At 45.0% G+C, this 18,204-nt stretch overlaps 1 protein-coding gene across 1 annotated transcript in view; it reads right to left on the reverse strand.

Moving 5' to 3' along the window:
* Positions 1–16,952, reverse strand: part of LOC147619225 (ATP-dependent RNA helicase HAS1-like) — a 28,952-nt gene extending 12,000 nt beyond the window's left edge. Inside the window, exons 1-12 of the mRNA XM_086772866.1 lie at positions 16,057–16,952; positions 13,775–13,960; positions 5,346–5,531; positions 4,883–4,966; positions 4,441–4,482; positions 4,283–4,354; positions 4,093–4,191; positions 3,291–3,491; positions 3,126–3,164; positions 1,874–1,978; positions 1,717–1,785; positions 1,431–1,556 (exon numbers count right to left, since the gene is read on the reverse strand). Of these exons, the coding sequence (XP_086628992.1) occupies positions 1,431–1,556; positions 1,717–1,785; positions 1,874–1,978; positions 3,126–3,164; positions 3,291–3,491; positions 4,093–4,191; positions 4,283–4,354; positions 4,441–4,482; positions 4,883–4,966; positions 5,346–5,531; positions 13,775–13,960; positions 16,057–16,863 (2,016 nt within the window). The 5' untranslated portion in view covers positions 16,864–16,952. The remainder of the gene's footprint in view (positions 1–1,430; positions 1,557–1,716; positions 1,786–1,873; positions 1,979–3,125; positions 3,165–3,290; positions 3,492–4,092; positions 4,192–4,282; positions 4,355–4,440; positions 4,483–4,882; positions 4,967–5,345; positions 5,532–13,774; positions 13,961–16,056) is intronic.
* Positions 16,953–18,204: the final 1,252 nt, after the last annotated feature.

Genomic DNA, 18,204 nt, shown 5'->3' on the forward strand with positions numbered 1-18,204 from the left:
TTTTGGCCAAGTTCACTTATTTTGGGCAAAAAGGGAAAAGCACTTCAATAATAGAGCTACTTGACTTTATTAAAGCAAGGATTTGGGCTATTCTGAGCAAGGCGCATCCCTTTGGAGATTTCTCTCTTACTGGCCGACTGCAATCTTCTCTCTCCTCCCATGTACAGGAGTTGGTCGTCTACTGTGCTATGTTGTCTCAGCTGATCTGGCCGACAGCAGTATGGAGTTTTCTCTCTCTTTCTCTCAGCCGGTTGCTGCAGAGACTGGACTGGCCGTACAGCAACCCGTACAGTGGTGCTGCAGCCGTACAGAGGTTGTTCATCAAGTTCGAAAAAACCTGAGTTTAGTGTAGTTTGCACTTGCACATTTTGAAAAATACCTTCAAATTTAAAACTTGAAGGTATAAATACCTCCAGATTTTGAGTAGTTATAGAACAAAAACCTTCAGATTTCAAGATTTTTCTTTAAAAATAATTTCACTATTTTTAGATAAAAAGTTTTCCACTTTTTGGAAAAATACTTTTTTCGAACACTGTTGTATAGCACTTCCTCTTCTCTCTATGCTCATTATACAGATGGTACAAAAGACGCACAGAAGGCGGTACAGGTTCACACGTGTGAAAAATCAAGGGTTGTTTTCTATGGAGCTGTTTTTGGGACAGCTTCGAGGCTTTCTTCTGGGGCTGATTCATGGATTGTTTATGGCTGATTTATGGGACTGTTTTTGAGACAGTTTTGGTGTTGTAGCTGAATCTAACCTTTGCTCAAATATTCAAGCAGTTGCCTCTCCAGTTCCTCTTGTTCTACTTTGCCAAATGTTAAATATTAGTAGTGATTAATGTGGGAATAAAGAAGTGCTAGGTGATTTAGTAAACTAGCACTGAATGTAAGCCTTAAATAAAGTGGTTCAATTGTGATTACACTACCCACATTTTCTCTTCCAGCCCAAACCTAACTCGCATGATTGAAGGTTTATTACTTCACAAGGATTTCTATTCACGTCTTCACCTCCTGAACACGACCCAATCCCTTGCATGATTCATTTCTTCCAAGTGCCTTTTAAAGAATCCCTTAATCGGGACTTCTCACAAGCTTGACCAAGTCCCCTCTTGCCTAGTGGCTGCCATGTGGCCAATTAAGCTACAAAGGTTTTAACACTTTTAGGCCTTCACCTTAAAACATACATATTAATCCTAGGGCCTCTTCCACTAAATCAACCCTTATCATCTCTTCATGGTTATCTAATCTTGTCATGTAACCTTAAGAATGCACACTCTTTGTACAAGAGGAACGATAACCGGGTAATTATGTCATGCATATCAAGCATTTGGCTGCAGAAGCCCATGCACACATGCCTGCACCACTTAAAATATAAACAAGTGGACTGATCTACTTGACATGTTCATGCAAGGGCATTTCAGGAAAGATACCTGAAGATCAAGACGATGAACATTGAAGATATCTTTCATAGCATGAGAATTATATGCCAAAAGGTATGATCGGTAAGCATCCCGGGCTGACTGATGCAAGTAATAATTCTTTTCTACCAACTTTTCCTGCAACACAAGTGCCTTGTTTACATTAAAGGTTAATCTATTACTAATCAAAAGCTGAAAATAAATGCAGGTATATCAACCAAGAAAATAACCAAAGCAACCAAAAAAAAACAAAAAAAAACCAAAAAAAAAGTAGTGACAGAAGCTGAAAAGGGCGCACCAATTGCGACTGCACGTTTGCAATTTTGTTCTCTGGGAACTCGTACTCATTTAGTGGCACCTTTGCATTCTGAATATGCAAGCCAGAGTCAACACAGGTCTTCTACGAGAGTGATGCTCAATGGAAGAAAATGATGCCCTGGCCAAAATATGCATACCTTCAAGTACGCTAAGAAGCCCAGCTCTTCTGGAATAAGAAACAACAATGCGCTTCCTCTTGCACCTTCACCTCTTGCTGTCCGTCCAACTCTGTGGATATACTCCTGTAGCAAAACATATGGTGTACTACATCAAACCACTGACACGACCAACTGCTAACAGTGAAACAAGTGTAAGAAACACTGTGAACCTGCCACATCTTTTTCTTGTGGTGGTGGCATAGAAGTTTTTCCATGTAATGGTATTCAATGGTGTGGGCTATTCTGTGTGTGCTGTCGATGTGAGTGCTTTGGGGGATGTGAGCTTGGCTAGGCTTGCTTATTTGACAATGTGTGTCACGTGTGGGTGCGCGGGGGGAGTGGGGGTGGGGGTGGGGGGGGGGGGGGGGCAGCATGTATGCTGTGGTTAGTGGGAGGGACATGCATGGGTGGGTGGGTGGGAGACACACACAGAAAGAAATAAACTTTTATTGACATCTTCAAAAGACCACTAGGGTCTATGAGACAAGATGTGTTACAAAGTATCCAAGTGATCCTGGTAAAACAGAAAAATATAACACTCGAAAAAGACTACTAGCTACAAATACAAGTAGCATCCTCAGGAATACAATAGCACGATGACCCAAGGTCCAAGGAACATCAAGCTAGGGTGGCTGGTGGAGAGGTCTCATTATCATCCTCAGGAACTTGTGTAAAGGGCATCAATGTCCACATGTCCTGTGTGGGCATCTCTGTATCACCGTAGCATCTCCTGGACTTGGAGCTGACGGGCGGAGCGCCTATGCAGCCCAGTAGATCTTGGGCGCCTAGCTCGTGCACAGAGAGAGAGAGAGAGAGAGAGAGAGAGAGAGAGAGAGAGATTGAAGTTCTTATGGGATAACTTGGGAGTGTTTGTGCCAGGGTTTGCATGGAGCATGTTCTCTCTCTCTCTCTCTCTCTCTCTCTCTCTCTCTCTCTCTGTGTGTGTGTGTGTGTGTGTGTGTGTGCACGCGCGCACGCACGCATTCATGCATATGTGTGTTTTAAAAGTTTGAGATCTTTTGTATGGATGAACGGGAGTGTGCATGGTGCCAGCGTGCAGGTATATTTAGTTAATAAGAGAGAGAGACTTTACCAGCCCCTAACAAAAGGACTTCACTAGTTTTTTGCATTTTTTAAATATTCTTGACCAGGTTTTAAAGTAATACTAGGGCCTAACCATGGCAGGTCAAAAAAAGGAAACCAAACAAAGATGGCACATTCCTTTTCTTACCTTTGGATCATCTGGAGGGTCATACTGAATAATCCAATCCTGATAAGCACCAGGAAAGAAACCTCATCACTCAAAATCCCCAAAAAAAAGTACAATACAGAACTTCTAATTCCACCAACAGGAACCCAATGCAATTAGTACGTTGGAAAGTTCAAATACACATACCACGGCAGGAATATCAAGCCCCCTGGCAGCAACATCAGTGCAGAGTAGAATGCCTTTTTCTGCATTACAGAACTGAAAATATGTGGCGGAACGTTTCTGTTGCTTCTGCTTTCCATGTATATCCAAGCTCGGAATGTCTATATAATTGAGAAGCTCACTGTGGAACTTGACAGAGTTGCAAGATGAGAAGAACACCATGATCTATTCATAACCATCAGGTGATCAGAATGCATGCCCAAAATAGTTTCTGAACACAACAACTGCCCTGATATTAGGCTTTAGGCTGGTTACAGGCATCTCTTCGCCCCAGGTTTGGGCTGGGGGGGGGATCGACTTGACCGCCCATCAAAAATGGGAGGGCATTCTTGCCCATCCATCATTCAACACCTGCCCGTGAGATGGGCAGGAAGGGGATGGGGGGGGTGCCGGGCAGGGGCAGGGGCAGGGGCGATATCTGTAACTGAACAATCCACAACCATAAGGTGATCAGTTTGCAGCCCAAAGTAATTTATCAAGACAAGTATTGCCTGACACTAAGGGCAAATATGGAGATCCCATTGGTGGGGACCAATCTTGGCCGCCTATTAGTGATGGACAGGAATTCTTGCCAACCATCATTCAACCCCTGCCCGTGAGACGGGCAGGGGGATATCTGTAACCAGCCTAAAAGATGCAACCATGCACGACATGGATGAGGACATAGACCTGCATGTACGTGCACAAAGAAACCTAATAAAGTGGCAAAATGTACATAGTTCAAAAGTAATCATTTTTTAAAGGCGAGCTAGCTGGTACCCTTTACCTTTTTCTTTAGATTCTTTTTTAGGAATGTGAATAAAAGAAGGAAACGTTTCGCACTCGGGACAACACAATAGCCCTGCTCCAAACCTTCCACAGTTGCCTGAAGTAAAAGGCCCACTCATCAGTCTTCAAGCTTACACAGATATTGTGATTAGACTGTTGACCCCAAGGAGTATCAAGAAACAAAATACCTTGGCCCTTCCATCATCCACGCCAATATACAAAGGGGCCTTTTTGAAAGATACTCGGGCTAGATCCTCCACCTACATACAATCCTTATCAAGACATGCCCAAAGAGGAAAGCATCTAGAACTTCAAGGGAAAAAACATGGCCACAGAAATGCCTCACCTTAGTGGTTTGAGTAGCTGAGAAAAGAACAGTTTGCCGTTCCTACAAGAAACCAGAAACTGTGTTAAGCTTAGCACTCTCTTTAATTTAACAACTAATGGTGTGTTACAGACCTTCGTGTGTTACATATCATGCATTTAAGGGATTCCCCTAAGGACGGGTGCATAATCAGGAAATCTACATGAATTCAGCCAGTCCTGAGGACGCCAATGTGTCGAGGAAATGCTACAGGGATATCCAAGGCATTGATTGATACATAAGCCCCTAACGACTTTTCAACTTTACATATTAAGGAATGCCTTGGATGCCCCTTTTGTATTTCCTCTTGACCTCATGCACTGGCCTAAGCCCTCTACATTCTCAAAATAGCAGGAAAATACAGCACATGTAGCACAGAGACCAATCATTTTTTCCATGTAGCATGTGACAAAACTCTCCTTGCCTTGGGTAGGAACTTGATTATCTGTTTCATCTCTTCCTCAAATCCAATTTCCAAAATACGATCAGCCTCATCGATAACCAAGCACTGCCAACAAAAGAGGGACTGCATAAGAACCTACTACTAAAACTTGCAATGCTACATCCAATCTCTATACTTGCATACTGCAACCACAACACATCACATTACTGTGTCATCATCATCATTTGTATATGTTAGAGAACACAAACCACACAATTGTCCCTTCCTTCTAGGTCAAGTGTTAAACCCACAGTACAAATGAGAGTTGGCATGCTTCCTCTCAAAAAGTAAAAATTACACATCCAGCCCCTAAGTCATGTGTTGTGAAGGTTTCTAAATGCATTGGAATGTAAACTAGCATGTATTTTTCTTTCCGCTAGATTTTATAAACAGCCTTGCCTTAAACATCACATCACAGCAAGTGCAAATACAAGCCCCGGCTCACCTGTAAATTCTTATAAAGAAAACCTTTGGTATTCTGGAGATGATCCAAAAGCCTGCCAGGAGTGGCAACCAAAAGATTTACACCTTTGGCAAGTCGCTCTACTTCAGTCCGCCTATTAGCACCTCCCATAACGATTCCATGAGTCTGTTTATGGTGCTTCATGAGATCTCTTGCCACTCCATAAATCTGTTGCAGTCCATCACAAGAAAAGAAAAATAAGATCTGAGTCAATATGCAAAAAAATCTACTCACAAACGACACAGATTCATTACAATGAACAAAAGCCTTCCAGTTTTAAGAACATGTCTACTTCTACTATGAGCTATCAACAACAATGTCAAAGAAAAGTGAAATCCAAGGGATCACAGCACCCGCTACTTTTTGTATCACAAGACCGGACAATATTCATACCCTAAAACCAATGTGACATCGAAGTCTGTTCACCCCATGCAAACTTGTGCTCATGCATCCTTTAAACAATGGACAGATGATACACTGCTGTCTTTAAAAAACAGGATTTTTTAATGGGAGAAAATAAAGAGAGAAACACATCTATTTGAAGTCTCTATCTAGGTTAGCAAAGCACACACAAAGAGAGAAAGAAAAGAAAGAAAGAAAGATATATTAAGCATCTACTAAAGACCCAATGGGCCTATGAGACCAAAGTGATACAATAATGTCCATGGCATATCTCATCATGGAATTGAAAATAAAATAGAAACAAAACATAGCTATCTCACTGGGGTGATACAAAACTGTCCATGGAAACTCATCATGGAATACCAAGAACATGGAACATGAGAGGAGCATCAGTCCCCAAAAGATGGTATAGCACTCTCCAAAATATCAAGCATGGGGCTAATGAGTATGCCAGAGAGGTCTCCCTCAGCTACGTCATGTGGAAAGGTAGCTTGATGGTGGTGGAGTATGTCCTCGATCTATAAGGGGATTGTGGTTGACGTCCGCGGGGGGGGGGGGGGGGGCACTGAAATGTGGAGGCCCTGTCCGAGGTGACTCCTCTTGGGTGAGGTGGGTCCGGAGCAGCCCGAGGTGGTCCACAAGATCCACTGTATGGGTATCCTCCACCTCCTGGATCCAAAAGAAACTGTTGATGGTTGGTTGGCGAGAGAGGGGTCGGGGTGGCTGGGCCAAAGCTCTCTCAAGAAAGCGTCCCTATGTTTGCGGAGCTCAAGCAGAAACAGCCCTAGGCAACGCTGGTCCGGGAAGTCAATAATCTTGGAGAGTGGACCAAATCCCTACAAAACAAACAGTGAAACCTCCCGCGGATCTCATAGTATACTGGGCAGCGGCATATGTAATGCTCCTCTGTCTCAAGCTATGCGTGGCAAAATCGGCAGATCCTCTCCTCTCTGGGTCTTTGTATGAGTTCTCGGCTCTAAAGACACGCTCAGCTCTACCTGTCTCAACTCTGAGGCAGTGGGATGAAACCTGTATCTGGCCAATCGCAATCCGCATGGCATGGGACATGTGAACACTCAAGTAGCCCGGCTGTTGGATGAATCCATCCTTAGTGAGCAAGAGGAAGTGCATCTTCGTTGGGAGCTCCGAAGGTGTGATTCATGTGCAATGGGTGTAGAGGCTGAGAAGATTTAACCGGATAACCCAGAAAGGGGAGTCCAAAATGTACTGAAGAGGTTGTAGACGGTCCATGCGGAGCCCATATACTAAGAACCAAGTGGAAACTCAAGCATACCATACTCCAGAGTGGCCCTCGAGTGCTAGCTGTCTCGAGAACTCCAGGGCAAGCCTCAAGTACCTGTGGCAATCCATGTGATTGATGCGATGGAGGTATGTGACTGTCTGGAAGAGTGCATCCACTACCATCGGGGCTACAGCACACTCTACCTGGGTCCTCGATAATCTCGTGTGGGAGAACATCATGACCTGGGGCCTCTCAACTTGCTGCCAATCCTCATCGAATAAAGCTGGCCCCCAGAAGACTGCTCCATACATCAAGGCTAGTGTGACTAGGGTGTCAAAAAGCCAACCCTTGGTCCTTGGCTCTTGGAAATGTGCCTGGAAGCACTACCGCTCAAGTAAGCAAGGCTGCATATCCTCGTGTCACTTTGGCAAGTGCTACAGGAAGCATGGTGAAGCATAACCACTAAAAGTGACACCAAGGTAGACATAGGATGAGACAATCTCCACAGGATCCCCTCTGTATGTGAAGCTAAATATGGATGTGAAGAGGCGAGAAGTATTGGAGACCATTACCTTGGTTTTACCAAGGTTAACAAAGAGGTCCCGCTAAGTGCAGACTATCTCTGAAACCCCTCAGCTGAATCTGAGAGAAGGACCATTTGTCACGAACTCTGCGATTTTCGGGGTCCATCCTTTGTGGTCCACTCGGAGGGATACTCCATCACACCAGACTCTCAAATGGTATCCAACAACCACTTCGGTAACCAAACAGAACACAAAGCCACTTGTTGCTGTGCTGTGGCAAATCTCCAACCTCGGGATCAACCTCTGCTACTGTCTGAGCCTGGCTAACTGGAAAAATAGCCCAAGACTCATCCTCATACTCATCTGGCTCTCCAAGAAGCGGTGGCTCCTCAACAATGGACTGTGGAAGCTCGAACATGCTCATCAAAGACAACATCTATGCTGACAACAACATCATTCCACTCTGGGTCATATAACCTGTAGCCTTTGGAAAGCATGTTATATCCCACAAAAACAAGCTTCTGAGACTTGGAGTCAAGCTTCCCCCTCTGCTTCTTCGGAATGTGGACATAGGCATCACTCCCAAAAACACGAAAATGGCACATCTGGCTTCTTGCCAAAATAAGCCTCAAATGGAGTCATCTTAGGCACTACAATCCTCGGAGATCGGTTGAGGATATGGACAGTTGTAGCCAAAGCCTCTCCCCAAAGTGGACGAGGAAGGTCGTGATGCTCCAACATCATCCTCGCCATCTCCACCACAGTCCGGTTCTTTCACTCAACCACTCCATTCTCTGAAGGAGATCCTGTATTGGCCAACTCCCGCTTGATGCCATTCTCTGCACAAAACCACACAAAAGCGTTGGAACAGAACTCCCCTCCTTTGTCAGCCCGAACAGTCTTCACCTGCAATCCAGACTCCTTTTCCACCAAAGCATACCAATCCTTGAATCGAGCAAAGGCTTGGTCCTTATGTGGCAAAAAGTACATCCATGTGAATCTGCTACAATCATCAGCATGAAATACAAGGCTCCTCCCAAAGATGGGGTCTACATAGGCCCACACAAGTCAGTGTGAACCAACTCCGATGGTTTCGAAGCCCGCCCGGTAGCCCGCTTCAAAAAACACTCCCTATGTTGCTTCCCACGAATGCAAGAACTGCAATGTCCCACTTGCTGCCAACATCGGGCAAGCCATCTGGTCCTGGAAAGCCCGCCGCCGCAACGCAACCACATTCAAGTGGCCAAAACAAAAATGCCACAAATCACCGAGCTGAGTACCTTTAAGAGAAGAGAGTGCTGAGAGTTTGTAAATCCCATTCTCCACTCCACCTTCCCAAACAACCTAGCTTGTTGCTTTGTCCCAAATAGCAACTGAATGTTCATCAAACTCCACCCGCATGCCAGTCTTGCAAACCTCATGCACTAACAAAAGATGAAAGCCAAGAGATGGGACAAAAAGAATTGGAGAGGAATGCTTCCCTCTCTGCCATCGGGAACGATCTTCAACCTACCCTCATTGTAAATCGGGATAGTGGACTTGTCACCAATAAAGATGTGACCCATTTGCCTCCGAAGGTCATGTAACAACTCTCGGGAAGGAGTCATGTACCTGGAAGCACCACTGTCCAGAATCTACTCGAGTATTCCCAGTGGTGAGACCAACCGCCTCCCTGCTCGAAGAAGATGAAGCTCCAGTGTCCATAATCTCCAAGTGCACAAAAGCTAGAGTCTTTGCGGTACAACTGAGGAATCTGCACCTTTCTCGTTGCTCCATTGAGGACATTTCCTCCAATAGTGTAACACGCGGAAGCTCTGATAGTCTTCTTTCAGCCCTAACCACCACACTTAGAACATGCTAATGCAAAAACGCAGACAGAAGGGAGTGTAGAGAGAGAGAGAGAGAGAGAGAGAGAGAGAGAGCTGGAAATTCAGTATATTAATATGGTACAAAAAGGTACTCTAGATCTACAGCCATAGGCTGCCTTCTTGAAAAGGTGGAATACACCAAAACAGTCCTATACTAATGACCCACTCCCTGGTGGAGTGAATGACCAACATAATGAGCATCTATGCCTTTATATAGGCTCTTGGACAATAGAAGAGCTGGCCGACTGCAACCGCCAGATTTCTCCATAAATGTTGACGCGCCTGCAGCCGCCTCTCATCTGGTTCAGCCGACAGTCCTTCTTGCAGCCGACAGTACCCTCCTTGCAGCCGACACGTCATCCCTGTCCCCTTCTCCTCCTAGTCCACACTAGCCAAAACAGCACTTTATGCTCCAACTTCTGGTTCTTATCATCTTTTTCTGGCTGCCCCTTCTGGACTAGCGTCAGGATATGTCCATGGGCAAATGTCCATGGGCAAACATGCACATGACATCACCCTCTGCTAAACTTGATGACGGGATTCCAACCTGTTCTTGGATGACTGTCATCCATCCATCTCTGGCAACCCCTTTCACTGAAAACCCGGCCCGGTCTCCAAAACCACTCTGACTCTGAATAAAATCTATGCATCTGTTCCATCCAGTCTCCAATCCGTTCCTGTCCTGACTCTGAACACTGTCTTGGTCTTCATTCCTAAGAAATAAGTCTCGCACTCTCACATCACCCCTTGGAGGATAATCCTCCAAGACAGCCTTCCGTACGGAACGGGCCCACTATGAATTTGTGGTCATGCCATTTGGCTTGACGAACGCCCCAGCTACATTTAACCACATGATGATACGTGTTTTCCAAGATTTGATTGGAAAGTGTGTGTTCATATTTATGAACGATATACTGGTATTTTCAGCTACGGTTGAGCAGCATGACATTGATGTGGAGAAAGTCCTTAAGTTGCTCGAAAGCAACAAGCTCTACATCAATGAAAAGAAGTCAGCATTTTATTTGTTCCAGGTGCATTACTTGGGATACATAATTAGTGCAGAAGGCATTCGACTTGATCCGGCTAAAGTGGCCGAGATTGTAAATTGGGAAGTACCTCAAACAGCATATGACATCAGATCCTTTGTGGGTATATGCCAGGCATACTCCACCCACATAGACAAGTTTTTTGACCTCTTGGCGGATCTCACCGATCTGCTAAAGGGTGTGAAGACATGAAGGCAACGAATTCGAATGACTCCACGAGCGTTGGAGGCATTCCAGAACCTCAAGGTGGCTTTGACAGAAGCGCCTTGTTTAGCACTTGCCTCGTGGAACGAGCCATTTCATGTGATCACCGATGCGAGTAACATCGCAATTGGAGGTATGTTACATTGTTGATGAAGCAAAAGTTATGGTTCCAAAACAGATCCTTCTGCATCGTTTCAAGCATGGCTCAAGCCGAAGACAAAGACATTTCCTCACGAAGTTTCAGGACCGAGGGACCCACGAAACGGTATGGCTTGACAGAGAGTTTTTCGAGAACTATCCAGCGATATTGACGGATTATTTGGAGGCTATGCAACTTCCGTCAAGTTAAGCAGAAGGGGATGTCACATGCATCCCACACTTGGATGCCACGTAGACATATCTGTACAGAAGGTGCAGGACCTAGGATGGTAAATTGGTCCCATGTGAGCCCAGTCCGGGACGAGTCGGCATCCCAGTCGTCCGAGGTCAGGTGTACATTGTCATGCACGTGAGTCCAAGGTCAGGTGTGCACTGTCCTGCACATGAAACAGTGCCAGTCCGCGCTGAGTCTCCCTCTAGGATGATGTCAGTGATTCTGTGTATCTGGCATGGTACTAGATGCCAGATCATTGTGTAGATAAGTTAGGGTTTGCTTATGGAAAGGGGCCAGCCCATAGGGCTACCCCAAGTCCTTGTGTGGGCATGGGGACAGGGTAAACCACCCCCCATGAGGACCAAGAAGGCCCTGGCTGTACCCACCAGCCATGGGAGGGCCATAGGAGTGCTTTAGGACAATCACAGGGCTCTTGCAAGGGGAACCAATTGGTTATCCAGCCCTAGGGGACTGTAGGGCAAGTATGGGAGCAGCCTTTATGGGACTGTAGGGCAAGTATGGGGCAGCCTATACAGGCTGCCCAGCCTTCAAAACCATGGGCAATCAGTGCCCAGCCCTTTGTGCTCATGCGCCTAGTGCCAGCCAGCCAAGGGAGAGCATGCGCACCAGTTTAGGGATTTTATCCAGCATTTCATGCTGATTATTCAATCGTGGGCAGAATAAGAGAGAGCCGACTAGGATTATAGCTGGCCGATTGCCTTTTATGAAGGGCATAAATAGATGAGCCCACAATCCATTGTGTTATCTCATAAATTCACCAAGAGCCAAGGCAAACAAGGAGAAACATGCACATGACAAATAGTGACCCTTCTAGCCACAATGGTTACAGGTCCGCTCGGCCTTCGAAGCATCACGATCTGAGTGGGACTTCTTCTCAGAAGACTACGACTCTGAAGACTTCCCTTTGACCTTGTTGTTGTTGTTGTTGTGGCCTTTCGACCGCTAGCCAGTTAAAGCCTCAAAACCTCCGCCCTATGGAAAGTTCAGAAACCACTCCTCTTGGTCCAAGATCGTCGGCACAAGCTCCTCCCAAGTAATGGTGTTGAGCCTCCTGATGGTAATCAAAGAAGAATAGAAAGGTGAGTACTGAGAGGACAGCTAAGACAACAGGGTGATGGCCATGTCCTCTGATGATATCTCCTTCCCAACCTGAAGAACTTCTTGCTGAAGAGCTTGGAGTTTATTGATGCGCTCCCGCATCATCAAAGACTTTGCAAGATTCATCACTCGAATCTGCACTTCCAAGAAAACTCTCTTCATGGGTGATACCCAATTGTACAGAGGCCAACTGCTACCAAATCCCTTGAGCCAACGTCATGGTCATGCCTTCGATATGACTGATCATTTGGGGTGTGCAGTTGAGAAATATGAAAGAGCACACACGAGCATTGACACGATCCCACAACTATGCCTGGGCCCCCCGCTCTTTGACTGATAGTGAAGAGTCCTTCTCCGGATTTGGCCTTGAAACTCCAACCATGACAAAGTCAGCCAAATCATAAGATTCCAAAACAGACTCCATCATCACCTTCCAAATGCCGTAGTTGTTCCCATCCAACTGTCGGTCCACCAAGAACGTCGGGAGGGTGGGGATCTTCACAGGTTTCTCCACCATCTTGAGCAAATTTGCCATCTCGGGGGTTCACGTGGTCTTGTGAAGGGAGGTTGGGGTGGGAAAAAAAAAATTGAAGAAGAGACTGCACTTTCTTGCAAGGTGGCTGTCCAGCAATGACGCACACCTTCTACCCGCTTCTCCACATCCCGTACAGCCCGAACACTATCCAATCAGCACCAAGTACAGCAGCCCCGCAAGCTCTCACCATCTCCAAAGCTTCAAGCCACCTTGGGCTCTGATACCATGTCGGAATGTGCAACGGAAATGAGAAAAAAATCTAAGTAGAAAAACACCGAGTTACAAGAGAGGAGAAGTGTAAACTTTGCTATATACACAAGATAGTCGACACAAAATGTGTGGGGGGGGCAAGTGCCCTATATATATGGCCAAGGGCATGTAGTCAGCCCGTAGAAACAGGGCCGACAGCCAGGTCTATCCTAGTCGGCCAGCACATGGCCTCCATGACCACAACCACCTGGTCGGCCAACCCCTAAGCGGGCCCCTCCTGGCCAGTCACCTCTTATAAGTCGGCCAGGGAAAAAACAGCCAGAAAAAATGGGAAAAATATGGACGTGATCACGGAGTCCTCCCAAGGGCGAGCATACCCACATCAGAGGCCCTCACTCAGTATGGTATAGACAGGAGATGAATGCTAACAAAAGTAGTGGCATGAAAACATCATCGAAAGAGGTCATTCTTCAGCAGCGTACGAGGGGAAGTTTGTTAACTTCCAAGAAAAATTACTTTCCCTAAATTTGTGTTTGAGTCATGGGTTCTCGGCTTGGGAAGTCCCCAAAAACTAATTTTGAAATACTATTGAGGCCTTCCTTTTTTTGGAAAGAATTGATATATATCTATATAATTATATGGGTAGTTACAGCCTTGTCATGTCAACTTATGCAAATACATCATATACATGTACATCTATTGTATGTCAAAAGCTTGCCGTACATCACAGGCAGTCCAAAAAATACAAGGAAACTAAAAGAAAAGGACAGCATATACATCTACGCAGGCAGTCCAGAAAATACAAGGAAACTAAAAGAAAAGGACAGCATAGCTGCATCGTTCCACAACTAAAGCAGGCATCAATAGAATGACCAAGGAGACCATGCCTGCATAGCCAGCTCTCGTGTGGGAGAAATGATGACAACGCCTGTGCCATTACGTGGCATGAAGTGTGCATGATAAAGGAGCTCTACTGCAGGTATCAGAAATGCAAGCGTCTTTCCTGAACCAGTTCTGGCAGCTCCAAGCACATCTTTTCCAGTGAGAAGAGGTGGAATTGACCTAGCTTGAATCTGTAAAATAGGTCAACAAAGAATGAGAAAGCAGCATTCTTCAGCATAAGTACATGAAAGAGAAAAACAAGGAAAACATGAACATTGCCTGGATTTCATTGCATGTGAGTTATTTGTGGGACTCGTAGACGCATGAATCTAATGAATTTATTGAATATACAGGTGTAATTCCGTGGGTTTGCAAGTAGTAAGCCCCTTTTTATTTTTATTAAAAGCAACAAGAACAGCCCTCGGTGAGCTCCAAAGAGGGTCACACATGGCTGATATCTAGTGTTTTTTGCATAGGAAGAAAGCTGCAGCACAAGCTTCATCCGCAAAAAGAAAAGCGAGTCCAACATTGTTATTGAAATGTGTTTTTCTTCAACAAAATCTGAGGCTATACACAGCAATGTTACCAAGCTTCCACAAAGCATTATACCTATTTGATAAGAATTGCCAGCTGTCCCCACTCAGTTGGTCTGGCAGTAAGCCGCTCATGCTTGTACCCCAGGAGCAAAATTTCAAATCCCACCACCCGCAAAGGACGCTATCTAGTGAGAAAAAATTCCATAAGTGGCTAGCGACCATCACACCATGGCTTGTGAAGTACGGTGGCCGAGCAAGGAAGGAAAGACTCCTTGGCTACAATTAAGGTGGCTGCCACCTCCTCGTGGCTGAAACCAAACCATGTGCAGCATGGATGGGGCCAAGTGCAAGCCTCAAGTGACTTTCAAGGAGTAGATAGACCTCACACATGTTCTCTAAGGACAAATGGTAAGCAATGAAAAGACATGGATTCCACTATAAAAGCCATTTCCTTCAACAAAACCCAAAAAAAAAAAGAGCACCCAAACCATAGTCACAAGGAAACTGCGTTTCAAGGCCTATCGGATCGGAAACTCCGTTTCCAATGTCACCCGTTTCTCGTTTCCTTTGTGCCGTTTCTTGATGAAACTCTTAAGGTTGCATACAAAATATAACTATGTTGTTTCAAAGAAGCCATTTCTTATCCGTTTCCATTTCCAAGATTAAGTCGTTTCCGTTTTCGATAGCCTTATCGTTCTCGTTCCGTTTCCCGTTTCATGTGACTATGACCCAAACAAGGGGAGTAAAAATAGAATCACATCATCCACCTATATCAAATTGTACCTATATTTTTACATAGTATGTTGTTAAAATTAAGTAAATGATTGAGATCCAGAGGCCAAGCTTATTACAGCATAGCTAGCTGCATGTTGATGTTATACTCACGTAGTTGAAAGTGATTTGGCCTTGGGAGCCAGTTCCTAGTAATATGTTTTAGAGCTTTCAAATCTTTGTGAGTAGCTGTTTTTGAAAATATGGTTAAGGAATTGAGGAAGCTGCAAATACCGATCAAAGTACTTGAGGCATTGGATGCCTTGAGATCCTTACAAGTAGCAGATTAGGGCAGTATGAAGGCGGCCCACCATTAGGGCACTCCAGCTCATGAGGCGCACCTCAAACTTCGGCAGTAGAAGCCCTTTTAAAAGTGGCCAGGTCAGCTCACCCGCAATCCTACAGAGTGAATACCACAACTAACAAGAGGAGACATCTTCCTCTCTTAATGAGAGGGCTCCGAGATAAAATATTGAGAGATAGGGGGACACCAGTCACTAGCCACACAGGATCGAGACTTGTCACTTCCTTCTTCCAGGTTGCACACTAAGATGTTCTATACATAAAGCCACAGCTCTGCAACCACCCAACAAGTCAGGATTGTGGCAGCTATTCATGTGGTCAAGCTTGACATCTCAGACCTAAAGCCACGCACCCCGATACCGACATTCAGAGACAATCAAAACATTCAGTGGAGCTCTTCAGGCATTGACAACCCGTGCTGACGAATGGGGAGATATGCCAGAAAATCTATGTCTAGAACATGGTCCATGACAAATACTCCCGATGATAATGATATAGACAATATACTAGGATGCACTCCCTCATGCAAAGTGTTAATTTCGTGATACATTTGTTTTATGCAATCAAAATAAGTTTTTAAATATTTTAAAGTATATGGCAAACTGCTGATTTTTTTTCATTTACAAAATAGATGGTAACAAAACTGAGCCAAGCATTTGAAAGGTCATTTCACTCACCTCAGTCATGTGAGTAAATCCAGTCTCTTTGATTGCATTCTGTGTGGGCTCAGAAACAGGCAAAATCTCAAATGCAGTGCTGCTCATGATTCCTGAAACTTGGGCAACATGTGCCCTTATTTCGAACTTAGTCTTATCAGGCTCACCATTAGTCCTAGCCTCGGCAGATTGCAGACTCTCCTGCTGTCCCAGAGAGTCGGGCAATGCTTCTTCATCCGAGCTCTCTCTCTGCTTTTGCTTCTGCTTCTTCTTCTTCTTCTTCACTGAGTCTCCTATCTCCGTGTTGCCATGGCCATTCTCATCCAAAGAAACCCCATTTTCCAAACTTTTCCTCTTCTTAGACTTCTTCGATTCTGAGAAAGTTGCAGTGTTCCCCTTTTCGCTTTCTGCTTGCTCCGTCAAAGCCATGGCTCCATCTTCATCCACCTCTTCATCGCTGTACTGAGGCTGGGCCGCTTCTTCTGCAAGGGTCTCTGTGTTGTCATGGCCATTCTCGTCCAAAGAAACCCCATTTTCCAAACTTTTCCTCTTCTTAGACTTCTTCTTCGATTCTGAGAATGTTGCAGTGTTCCCCTTTTCGCCTTCAGCTTGCTCCGTCAAAGCCATGGCTCCATCTTCATCCACCTCTTCATCGCCGTACTGAGGCTGGGCCGCTTCTTCTGCAAGGGTCTCTGTGTTTCCAGGGCTCTGAGAGACATCGCTGCGCCTTCTCCTCCTGCGCTTGTTCTTCTTAGAAGCAGAAACTGAGAGGGGAGAGGGCTGAGGGGTTTTCTGCCGGTCGGCATGTTTGCTTTTCAAACCCGCCATTTTGCCGCAGCGCCGAGACTGTGCAACTCTACCTTCAGGCTTGACCTACAAATTCTCAGGGTTTACACAAAATCATATATATTCACCCAATGATTTTTGGTTTTTATGATTTAGGTGTTTTATTATATTACTTTTTACGGGCTGGTAAACCTTAAAACAGGTGAACACACGTGGCAAAGAGAGTCCCCTTGTGTGTTGGTGTGTGTTTAGAGAGAGAGCAAGAGAGGCACTGAGTTACAGTTTTTGAGGGTGTCATCCAACTCTGCTCTTCCTTATGCCTTGTACAAGAGAGAGAGAGAGAGAGAGAGAGAGAGAGAGAGAGAAACTAAGTCTTATGCTCTGCTTTCCCCTTCTTTCTACATGCATAAGAGGAGGGGAGAGACTGAGTTATAGAGGGTGTCATCCAACTCTGCTCTTCCTTATGCCTTGTACAAGAGAGAGAGAGAGAAACTAAGTCTTATGGTCTTCTTTCCCTTCTTTCTACATGCATAAGAGGAGGGGAGAGAGAGAGAGAGGGGGAGGGGGAGGGGGAGAGAGAGAAAGACAAATTGTATTAAGTTTATAAGACCAAAAAAAGTTGCATGTAATCCATGAGTAAGTTACATATCAACAACATGAAAAAAGATAACTACTCAAAGAAAACTAGGACCGACGTATTATGTTAACCCTACGTGTACAATGCATTCGAAATTAAAAAACTCATGCATCATGTGTCATTCGTCCTTATGGCATCATATAGGGAGGTAATGGACATTGCACAATCCTTTGTGACTCCATGTGTTTGAGAAACCACAATAGTATCTCAATGGTGGTCTCTTGTGTCCCATCGTGGTGGTGGATCCCTCTATCTCCCCTAATGTCACATGGGTTGAAGAGTATAGGTCATAGTCACCTAAGTCAGCCTAAAGAAATCTATGATGGATGTATATCTGGTGTCCCGCATTTCGGTGTGGTACCTCATTAGTTTGTCCCTATGGTGACTAAGCTCTATTAAGTATAAATCCAACCATCATTGATCTCTCTAGTGCATCACCCATGATAAGGGCTAGAAACTCTCTCTAAAAAGACAATGGAAGCGTCCACGTATCTCGTAATAGACTGACCAGCAGAAGCTGAGCATCAAAACATGTAATGCTCTTCTCACTCTAACATCTAGTGCTCTTCTCACTCTATCCCCATAGTGCACAATAATCTACAGCACAAGCTAAGCATCGAAACATGTAATGTTCTTCTCACTTTATCTCCACAGTGCTACACAACCTATAGCACACATTGAGCATCGAAACATGTAATGCTCTTCTCACTATATCTCCATAGTGCTACATAATCTATAGATATGCG

This window comes from Cibotium barometz, chromosome 33, assembly GCF_041138505.1.
Source record: "Cibotium barometz isolate CiBa-2024 chromosome 33, ASM4113850v1, whole genome shotgun sequence".
NCBI classification, from domain to species: domain Eukaryota; kingdom Viridiplantae; phylum Streptophyta; class Polypodiopsida; order Cyatheales; family Cibotiaceae; genus Cibotium; species Cibotium barometz.